We start from the raw sequence: 12172 nt of genomic DNA, 5'->3' as shown, positions 1-12172 counted from the left end.
AGTACCCTTGTGTAATCTTGTGTTTTTATAACACTTTCATGTTAGTTCATTCTAATTTACAAACACTACTATGTGTTAAAACTCTTAAGATAGAATCATTTTCGAGTGTTCGTAGCTTGAAGATTTTCACCGTCATCTTGTTAACCAACCACAAACATATTCAAGGTGAGTTCATACCCCTACATTTTTCAAAACCTTTTCCATGTTTTTTTTTTTTGGGGGGGGGGGGGGGGGGGATATAAGTAAACACAAGAAAACTTACATTAAAACATAAATGTTTAAATACATTTACTTACTATTTTGCGAAAAAGTCCTAAATACATGAAATGGCTTTATCGCCAAACTCGTGATCTTTTACATGCAAAGTTTTGATTAAAACATAAAGCTGTGAAAAATGAGTACAAAATACGCTACATTATTCTTATAAATATATATATATATATATATATATATATATATATATATATATATATATATATATATATATATATATATATATATTGGGGTACAAATTACTTACTACAATAAACTATATAAGTATAGTATGAAACTCTACCACCTTTGTAACCCGTTGAGCAAAGGGTGCAATTATATAAGATACATATATAATTATTTTACGCCATTTTCTTTATTATCCTGGAAAAAAGGGATAATTAATTACATATACAAATGTTTTCATTACAAAAACACGTACTCTCGTTGAATAAATTTGTGAGACATTGTCTTCATCGTACCTACCGAGGTATACACGAAAGTCATGTTTTACAACTAGAGTCTCCTATTGGAGAGCGTGATACTTGTATATAGATCTATACATGACTGATGATCCCACACCCTAACTGTTAGCTACAGTTAGACCAACAGGTTATGGGTGACAAATGTCAAACATTTCGACGACTGAAGAACGTCGCGGCAGGCAACTTCATCTTTAGCACGGTTATGGAAACTCACATGGGGAAACAACAATACGTCTATTTTACACGAAAACACATTTCTTCAAACGGTTTTATATAAAATAAAACTACATATTACTATTTTAAGTATGGAAAATACTTGTTCATTTCGGTCATAGAACGTTTAAAACTACAACTCATTTCTATGGAAAATATTGGGTTTTCTGGAATGAACACCATAATTTTACAAGTAAACGGCTTACAACTCATTTTATGGAAAATATTGGAATTTCTGGAAACAAACACGATTACTTTACAAGTAAACGGCTTATAACTCATTTTATGGAAAATATCGGATTTTCTGGAAACAAATACGATTACTTTACAAGGAAAGGCTTACAATTATTCATACAAACTCTTATGAATTCACCAACTTAATTGTTGACACTTTTTCAAAACAACTTGTATTCTCAGGGAATCATTAAAACAGGTAACCACCAGCTTTTGAGGATGGGACTCTATGACGTCAAACATATCTTTTGTCATCATATTGTAATTGACTTTTGAAACATGTAAAACTTACAATGATGTAACCTTTTCAATTACATATATGATGGTCATGTTTGCTTTGGTAACTATTATACATGTTGTTATGATACAATACATGAAAATCATCCACCTCGGACGTTTTCCGCCATCCTAGTTTGGAGGTGTGACACATCAAGCATACAAACATTCGTCGGGCTTTCCCCGACATCATACCAAAATCCAGAAACATATAACCTACATCGAGATAACCCTAGTATCGGACATAAGTCCAAAATATACTAGCATACATATACAGATCGACATTGGTGCCTTCGACCCGTTCATATAGGAGGAAACTCACCTCAAATGTCGAGTGAAGTAGTTGAACGTCTCTGCTCCTGCAACCGGATCTACTCACACCTTATACAAAACAACCCCTTAGATAACATTCCTTACATCAAGACCCCTTTACCGGTCAACCTTGGTCAAGTCAAGGTCAAAGTCAAAGTCAACGCTCAGTCAAAAATTAAAGTTAACACTTTGAGTTGACTCAAATCGTCGAGCCATCACCCCAACTCACCAAGTTCCCTTGCTACTCGTAGTCATAATAAAGCGAGTCAACTCATCGAGTCCTTCCTCAGACTCGTCGAGTTCTACCATATTCATAATCATGGCAAATCGAATCAACTCATTGAGTTCCTCTATGGACTCGACGAGTTCCTCAGTCTGCTTGGGTCATCTTAATGGATTAAGCCCCTACTCTTCATATCTAAGCTTCATGCTTATCATATACACTGAAAATATCCTTTTAAGGGTAAGGTTTCCAACTTTACCCGTTAATACCTTTACTTAATGGGTTTAGCTAAAACCCTAACTCTTTAAGACCTAGATCTTGGTCCATAAGCCATCCATACTCCAAACTAAAGCATACAAACATAGATCTAGAACCTAAACACTACATGAACACGTAGAGCTTCCACCTTTCACTGTATGCATGACCTTTTGGAGCTTAAAAGGCCAAAATGACATCCTATGGCTTGCATGGGGCTTCAATGGCCATAAAGTTTGCACCTTTATGCCATGAAAGCCCTCCATGATTCTAGATCTGAAGGTATACTCGCTTGGGACGTCCATATCCCAAAGATCAAGCTTCTTGGACCAAAAACCAAATAAAATGCTAATAAAGAGATCTAAGAAGCTACTAAGCAAGTTTGATACTTGCTTACCAGAAAATGATGAAGAAGAAATGGAGTCTTTGGATCTACTAGCTTCTTCTTGAATCCCCATGCTTCTCCTTCCTTCACAAGATTCAAAACACACCAGGTTTCACTCAAAAATGGCTCACAAGCTCATAAATAGATTAGGGTTTATAAATCTAGGGTTTGGGACATGGAGGCTGGAAATGAGGCCAACAAGTGAGGATTAGGATGCTTAAATAGGATGCAAAACCCCAAAATTAGGGTTTCATTCTGGCAGCCCTACTCGTCGAGTTGAGGGCTCTCAACTTGTCGAGTAGGTTACTTAAAATCCGCGTCAAATTTTGGTTTCTACTCGATGAGTTTGGGGCTCCCAACTCGTCGAGTTGCTCTACAAAAATGAACGAATTGCAATTTAAATGCGTACTAGGAACCAAACGTTACACCTATTTTCCTGTTCATGGTAATCATTTTTTTGTGTATTCATTTAGCATGATACTTGCATTTTTATCTGAATGGTAAACCATTAATTTAGTATGTATAATGTTCAATAGAAGGGTAAATCAGTAATTTAATTTAAACATTGATCAAATCGTGAGCTGCTACTATTTCTGTTTGTTTGATTATCTCAACCTGGTTACTGTTTTTGATTGTATATAATATATTAAATTGCTAGATGAATTATAGGAATTGCAATCTTGATGTAGAACTCATATAATCTGCTAAGATAAATATATGGTAATACCGAATGTAAAATGGATGATAAGGGTATAATAGAAAAAAAAAAAGATATTTTTTAATGTTTGAATGTAAATTAATATCATAATATGATGGTTGAATTACAACAATTATAACTTTAAATTCAAATCATAACTAAAGGGTATTGATATTGTTGGATGATTTTTTTTTAAATGTTAAGTATGATTTTAAGGTTTAGGGGTAGAAGTGAAATTTTATTTAGGATAAAATAAAGAAGGAAGATTCGAATTTACCTTTTGAAGGTATCAATAAACTCGTAAATTTATGTGATATATTTTAATTTGATTGCAAATTAGATTTAGGAAACCTTTATGTAAGGAAATATAAAGGCAAAAAGGTAATTCGACTTAGGAAACTAGAAAAGCATCAAGTTGAAAAAATTATCCAACAATAGATATTGAGATGACACATGTACTAAAATGATTCTTTTAGCATGATACTTCCATTTTTTATCCGAATGATAAATCATTAATTTAGTATGGACAATGATCATCAGAAGGGTAAACCGGTAATTTGAAGGTACTCATATGTGACGAAGAAGATCGTTCAACTAATAAACAAAAAATATTGTCTACAAAGAAGTCCTTCAACAACTTTATACATTTATCGATTTTACTGTATTTTTTACACATTTCAATAACACCTATAACCCTAAATTTTTTATAATTATTCTACGATATCTATATAATTTTGTATTTTATTTATGTCGAAATAAACAACCCCTTGACCATAAGCCTATACAACATTCGATTTGGGCCAATGGTTTGGGCTTCTAGTCGAGCCGAGCGAGGACAATGTTGTAGCTAATGCATTAACAGTTGTACTGTAAGCGATTAGTATAATAAGTTCAGTAGAGTGTGGATTAAGGACGCTCGTCAATGGCGACGATCGCTATGGATTCTTCTTCTTCGTCTTTGCTGTATCCTCCACCCGAGGTCCCGAAAAAGCTTCACGATGAAAATAGACAAAAACTGTTGAAACACCTCCGAGAAAACCTAGATTCATCCTCTCGTCCTTTACACGGATTCGTACTTCTTCAGGTAAAATAATTACATCGAGCTTGGCTAAACTGATTTTGTTGATTTTTTTTTTTTAATAATCGGTTTTATTTGTCAGGGAGGAGAGGAGCAAACTCGTTACTGCACCGATCATGAAGATCTTTTTAGGTATTTCCGGCGATTACCTTGTACAATTCATTCGTGCAATTGAATATATTTAAATTAGATGATATGATTTGAAATCCAAACGAAACAATCTCTGTTTCTTTGTTGTATAACTGTATGCTATCTATATAAGAACTAGAAGGTGGTACGCTGCAATGAATTGTGGATGGAGAAGTTTCCCTGTCAATCCGTGGATTTTGGTATTTCTATAAGTTAGGCTATAGAAAAAGGGTTGTGGAATGTAACCTTAATTTCATTATTAAAAGAGAAGTTGAATGAGTGAGCATCATCAGGGAGAGTTGGCCTACCTCTTGAAAGTAGACTGTTACCTTTTAAGTGTGGGTAGGTTGTCCTTTTTTGATAAAGCTCTGTCCATTTTCTTTAAAAAATATGCTTGGTTCCTATCAATTTTAAGCCAACTTACAAATTGGAGTTGATAGACTTTAGTTATGCAATAAGCCAATAACTAATCCATAATGGCTTGTAATACAACTTAAGGGCTCATAGACCATCAACACACTGCCACTACCCACTTCTAACATCCTCAAATAATCTAAAGTATGAGTGTGATTTACATTGGCAATATTAGGAAACATGATTATTTTTTACTCTTGTAGTCATGTAGTCCTGTTAAGCCATAGAGATTGATGTGTTGTATTGCTTTTTAAGATGATTTATATATCAATGTGTATACTTGAGTTATTTACTGATGGTATCCGACTTCCTTCCAGACAGGAAAGTTATTTTGCATATCTCTTTGGAGTGCGGGAACCTGGTTTTTATGGAGCTATTGTGAGTCCCTTCTGTTTTCATGTCATATTTTAATATATATATTTTGTGATTAGTTATGTAATCTTTTTCTATTGCTACTCATTCTTTTTGTTTTGCTGGTGTAGGATGTAAATACAGGGAATTCAATCCTTTTTGCTCCAAGATTGCCCTCTGAGTATGCTGTTTGGATGGGTGAAATAAAGCCATTATCCCATTTCAAAGTAATTTTCATTAATCCTACCAAATACAAAAGAGTCTCATTGTATTGCCTATCTTAGGCTTTTAGCAAATTAACCTGTTTAATATTAACATGCAGGAAGTATACACAGTTAGCATGGTCCATTATACTGATGAGATTACAGAAGTCCTTAATAACCAATATCATGGATCTGGAAAACCCTTGTTGTTTCTTCTACATGGGTTGAATACAGATAGCAAAAACTTCTCTAAACCAGCATCATTTGAGGTACCTTGTGATTGCATTGCACTTTTCTCTTTCTAACCTTCAATTAGTGATACTATATTCTCATAATATTTGTTCTTTTTGCTACTTCAGGGGATTGAGAAATTTGAGACAGATGTTAAGACCTTGCACCCTATTTTGACTGAATGCCGTGTTTTGAAGTCAAAATTGGAGCTTTCTGTGATTCAATATGCCAATGATATAAGTTCTGAAGCTCACATTGAGGTAGATATCATTCCACTATGTAATGACTAAACTGAAATTAGCTGATTACTAAATAATCTTCAGTTTCCTCTTATTTAATCAGTGCATATTATAAGTTTATAAGTTGCTTGTATATGGTGATGTCATCTTTTGGTAATATTTACTAACTTTTGAGTAGGTGATGAGGAAAACAAAACCAGAAATGAAGGAGTATCAGATGGAAAGCTTATTTCTTCACCACACATACTACTATGGTAGCTGTAGGCATTGTTCCTATACTTGTATTTGTGCAACTGGTGATAACAGGTGATCATTTAACATTTTTTCCTTCTTGGATTTCAATCTTTCATATATTATTAGCTTTTATTTATTTATTTATTTGTTTTCATCCTGCAGTTCTGTTCTTCATTATGGGCATGCAGCAGCTCCAAATGACAAGGTACAATTAATTATACTTCTTTTATTATATAAAAGTTTATTTAATGAATTCTTTTGGCTTATCATCTAGAAAAACTTCATAATTTATCAACCCAACACCAAAATTCGTTTCTTACACTAAATTTGTTGTCAAATCTCTCCAACCCAACACCATTTTATTTGGTGTTGGTGAATAATAAAACAGTAAATTTGGTGTTTACTAATTATTTGGATGTTACACATTTTTTGTTTATTTAATTGTATAATGATATTTTTAACTGTAATATTTGTGACTTGTAGTATTATAATATAAATTGAATTTATGTTTCGAATTTATGTAAAAGCTTCACCTTTTACTAATTAAAAAAGCAATGACATTTCACAATATAACACACAATTGCTATCATATTCATATCAATATCATAAATGTATGAAATGTCTGTTTTAATAATATGATAGTTAATGTGAATAATATGTTTTACTTATATTGTGCAGACATTGCACGATGGAGATATGGCATTATTGGATATGGGAGCTGAATTCCATTTTTATGCTTCTGACATAACTTGCTCCTTTCCAGTAAGTATATATATATATATATATATATATATATATATATATATATATATATATATATATATATATATATATATATAGGCAATAGGATGCTTCTCAATTCTCATTTGATGTCAAATTCCAATTTATTGATTGTCTTGTGACATATGTAATGATGCATACAGGTGAATGGGAAATTTACAAGTAATCAACTTCTTATTTATAACGTAAGGCCTTTTTGTTTTTATCTTATGAAAAAAATGTGATGTTTTGGTGTGTATCAACATTTGCTTTGACTTTTTGACTTTTTTACAGGCTGTTCTTGATGCTCATGATGATGTTATATCTACCATGAAGCCGGGAGTAAACTGGGTAGATATGCACAAGTAAGATTATTACAGGACTCCATTGATTGAAATAGCAACATACTTTCACTTATTTATTTTTTTTAAAGTATAATGTCTTAATAGGAAAAAATGTTTTCGTTTTTTCTTTTATCAGATTGGCAGAGAAAACTATTCTTGAGTCACTGAAGAAAGGATCCCTCCTTGTTGGGTATTGTTTGTTTTCCTTGGTGCATTCATTTATATAATAATCTAATAAATATAAATAACTTATGTTTGGTAATTTATTAATATAGTGATGTTGATGAAATGATGGTTGAAAGATTGGGTTCTGTTTTCATGCCACATGGGCTGGGACACCTCATGGGACTTGATACACACGATCCTGGTGGCTATTTAAAGGTCAAAATTTTAATTGGTCAAAATTGGTTGATGAATGATGATTCTTAAATAATATTAAGACACCAATCATATGTATCTACAGGGAGCTGAAAGACCCAAAGAAGCAGGACTAAGGTCCCTACGCACAAGCAGAGATCTTTTGGAGGGAATGGTTTGTTTGTGTTCACACTAAACTTTATTATTGGAGTATTATTTATTTATTTATTTATTTATAATAAAATGGTGAAAGTAGGTTAATGTTATGGTTTTGCGTAGGTGATAACAGTTGAACCTGGATGCTATTTCATTGATGCATTGGTGATTCCAGCTATGGATTCCTCAAAAACATCAAAGTTCTTTAATCGTGAAGCAATCACTAAGTTTAGAGGATTTGGTGGAGTTCGTATCGAGAGTGATCTGGTAAAATAAAATTAAATTACCTTCCTTTCCAATCTTTCATCTTCATGTTTCATGTTTCATGTGTATGTTATTTTATTATAAGTTTATAACATATATATATATATATATATATATATATATATATATATATATATATATTAATTGTTTATTTGTTGTGTGGTGTTGCAGTATGTTACCTCGGATGGTTGTGTGAACATGACAAAAGTTCCTAGAAAAATCGAGGATATAGAAGCTGTGATGGCTGGTGCACCATGGCCTGTCAAAAAATCGGTATTTGAAAATGGAGGATCTTAGATTTAGATTAGATAATATAATAAACTAGTTATAACATATATGTTACTAAAATTTAAAAATGATCTTCAAACTATGTTTTTTAAAACTAAAATTGTTTGATATGTCCTTTAGTGGGTCTGATATGAGGTATGAGACTGTGTCAATTTTCTGACTCGATTTTGAAGATTCAATTTAGAAGTATTTGATTGGGTACTAGAGCCTATGACATGCCATTTCTTGTCTTTGGGCATACTAAGGGTGCGTTTGTTTCTGAAAAACTGTTTTCATTTTCTATGAAAATGTTTTCAGAATATAGGGTTGAGTTTTCATTTTCAATTTTCAATGAAAACGCTTTTGGTTGGAACGGGTGGAGTTTTCATTTTCCATCTTAGAAATTTGGAAAACTGTAAAAATCACTTTTTTAATTTACATACAATTTGGAAAACTGAAAATTTTCATTTTCTTAGAAAACTTTGGAAAACTGAACGAATTAAATGCGTTTTCAAAATTTTCGTTTTTCTTGGAAATTTTTCCTAGAAAACTGGAAAAATTTTCACAACCAAACACACCCTAAATATTTTTAATTGAAAATTTGCAAATGAGAATATGCAAGGTATACTTGCTTTTGAAATACAGAGAAACATAAAGGGACAACTTGTTTATCGTTTTCAATATTGAAAATATGTAAAGTGTAAACTACTAATGTTGATTTTCTTTGTAAAGGAAATTGAAAACTAGTAACATTGTTAGTCTAATATTAACGGGGTTGAAACACACGGAAACAAAAAGGATACGACTTGTTCATCAATAACACCAACTATACTTTTATGGAACATGTAATTGTAAACTACTAGTACTTTAGTAAGGGAGGTTGAAGGGCCATCTAGACATTGTTAGTCTATATCAAGGGAAAATGATTTTGATAGGGTAATAAATTTTTAATTCTTTAAACATCTAGTCATTTATTGCTTCTTATATGACTTATCAAACTTATATTTGTTACTAGGTTATAACCCATGAAAACCATGGTTCGCAAAGTAAAATAACATACAAATTATAAAAATTAGTAATCATTTTTAAATTAATATGATCATATTGTAGACGGAGGAGATATAAAAAGAAAGTCTTCTCATCGGTCCCTAACAATAAAAAATACTTATCAGTAAACATGGAATAAATTGAAAATCAAATTCATAAAACCCTTCGATCATAATTCATGTAATCATGTAACAATTAATATGTTAAGTTTATCCTAGTATAATTTTCTATTCCACTAAATCTTCAGAAATATGATTTCATAATTTCCTTCCATAAATGTAAGTTGAGATTATATCTTCCAAAAAGAATCAATCAAACGAATTGTAACAATTTAGGTTAGGAAGAATAAGTGACGCAGTTACAATAATAGCAGCTAATAAACTCACATCTTTTAGATGCCTTTGTAGTTACATTAACAAAGGCTAAGAGAATTCTCATCACATAAGGTTAGAGGTGGACCTGTAAAAGTTCCATTAAATAAAGAATTGTCCCCTTTTGATTTGGTACGTGAAAGAAAAAAAAAACATCCACCTTAAAATCAATAGCCAAAGATAATTAATAGCTCTCAAACAAAAGTATAACAAAAACAACTCACACAACCAAATGAAAAAGCTATAATATAGTGAGGGTAGCTAAGTTATATATTGTATCATGTTTATCATCCATGCTTGACAATGCTTTGTAGTCCCACAACAGACAACAAAAATCATGTTTATCAAGTAATATAACAGAATAATAAAAACTAAATTCAAGTTATTGGGTTCTAATTATTCCACAAAAATGAAGGAAAGTCTAAAGATATTGTCATACAAAACCTCAAACAAACAACTAAAACAAAAAACTTAGCTTCTTTTTAAGTGTTGCAAAAAATCCCTTATGCTCACTAAGTAATTCAGCAGATCACAAATTAATTCCATGATATAAAACGAACTCCATATTTTGCTCATGTCTTTTTTTTTGTCAAGTGCTAATGAGTCGAAACAAAAAAAAATCCAGTTAGTTATAGCAATGTTCTTTTTATTTAAATCACTAAAAAGCTAAAAAGAAAAGAGTATTGTTTAGTACAGGGGTGTAACAGAAAATAATGAAATTATGATGCTTTACCTTGTTTTGTTGTCATGTCACATATGGAAGTCTTGCATTTAGTTGTGCTTTTCATAACCATTAAAAAAGAAGGCATAATTTAACAATATTAACGACAAAGGAAACATGTTTAACTCCATAAAAAAAACATTACGATAACCAAAATATGCAAAACTTTCAAACAAAAAAGAACTTAAAGATGTGAGGAGAAGTTCTATTATAACGATTGATCCACCTTTCATCCTCATGGGCAAAAATGTATTAAATATTTCAAGTACAACTACATATATCCAATACAAATTCAGAAAATAATCTAGTTAAATATTTCAAGAGTTTACCTTTAGAAAAAAGTATGATTATCTCTATGAAACTTGTAGAAACAATGTTGAGCAAACCCAAAGTAGAACTGCGCTCCAAATTCATGTAGGCATTTTATCAACCGGTTGTCGTGCACATTCAAATCTATTAAACCAAGTTAATCGATTCCATGAGTGGTGGTGGTTATAAATAGTATTGAGAACAGTTTGCCAAAAGATGGAGAATAAGGTGAGTGGTGGTGGTTATAGGTAGTATTGACATTGACGGAAGATAACCAAATCAGCCATGGTTGAACTCAAAATCAAACCCACATATTTCCAATATCATCGAGTGGAGAGAAAGAGACATGGAAGAATTAGGATTAAAAATAATACATCAAACAAAGTCTACAAAAGAGTTTATATATTCCCATTGTGGTTATCAAATTACAAAAAGAAATGTTGGATTAGTTCGTGATTTCTAGGGTATTCAACTAAGAAGGAAAAATTCAAATTTAAAAATTCCTTGATATTACTAATTAAATGGCTGATTTTCCGGGTTCAACATGGAAAGCGATAAAATTTTTATGTGATATGTGATTTTGTAAAAGAATAAGAGTATATAAACGCGATTGACAAAGGTTTTTGGAGTGAGCGGAAATTGAAAAAGCATTTGCATATAAGAATAACACAGACAAAGCATTGTGTAGAAAGATGACATGTGGCTTAAGTAAGATTCTTTTATTAGAAGGTAGATTTAAGTAATACAACTGGTTATTGAAGGTCTAACCACTTTAATGTTCAAAAACACCATTAAAGCTACATTTATACAAGATTTACCATTGAACTAAGTTTTTTATACATGTAACCATTCCAGGCCATAATCAATTTTCTGATTATTTTTTGTGACCCACACAATCCCAAAGAAGAAAAAAAAACACATTTCTACATGTTTATTTTTTAAAAGTATTGCAAAACTTACATTCTTCTTTTCTCAAGTAAAAAAACACATCCACACCCTTAGCTGCCACTAACATCCCCCCTTGACACCGCTAATTAGCATATACTAGGTGCCTCTTTCGAACCCTGTAGCCACACTTTCATTGTTGTCTTAAAATTTCCTCTTGCAAATTCATTAATACACTAAACTAATAAATCAACGAAAATGATGATTAATTACGTTGTAAGAAAGTAAAAGACAATGATTATTGAAGAGGGAAATGACATAAATGTCCTATGAAGTTTTTAGGGTTGGTCGATTTAATCCTAAAGTTATTTCGTTGCTTTATAGGAGCAAAAAGTCGTGAATAACCTGTTTTTTTAGTCATCTTCACCTATTTTAGCAGGTTTCAGTGCTACATCATGACTATGTGATGTGACAGGTGGCA

At 31.7% G+C, this 12172-nt stretch overlaps 1 protein-coding gene across 1 annotated transcript; it reads left to right on the top strand.

The window, feature by feature from the left end:
- Positions 1 to 4227: 4227 nt before the first annotated feature.
- Positions 4228 to 8517, top strand: LOC111892554 (uncharacterized). The gene is made up of 16 exons (XM_052771815.1): positions 4228 to 4416; positions 4493 to 4542; positions 5271 to 5331; positions 5436 to 5531; positions 5627 to 5776; positions 5867 to 5998; positions 6156 to 6283; positions 6374 to 6416; positions 6890 to 6973; positions 7135 to 7176; positions 7265 to 7335; positions 7451 to 7504; positions 7590 to 7695; positions 7778 to 7846; positions 7951 to 8094; positions 8263 to 8517. Exons 1-16 carry the CDS (start codon positions 4255 to 4257, stop codon positions 8386 to 8388), a joined length of 1518 nt encoding a protein of 505 aa, XP_052627775.1. The 5' UTR covers positions 4228 to 4254; the 3' UTR covers positions 8389 to 8517.
- The last annotated feature ends 3655 nt before the right edge of the window (positions 8518 to 12172 follow it).

This window comes from Lactuca sativa, chromosome 5 (genome assembly GCF_002870075.4).
Source record: "Lactuca sativa cultivar Salinas chromosome 5, Lsat_Salinas_v11, whole genome shotgun sequence".
Classification (NCBI taxonomy): Eukaryota; Viridiplantae; Streptophyta; class Magnoliopsida; order Asterales; family Asteraceae; genus Lactuca; species Lactuca sativa.
This window is presented reverse-complemented; position numbering and strand designations above follow the sequence as displayed.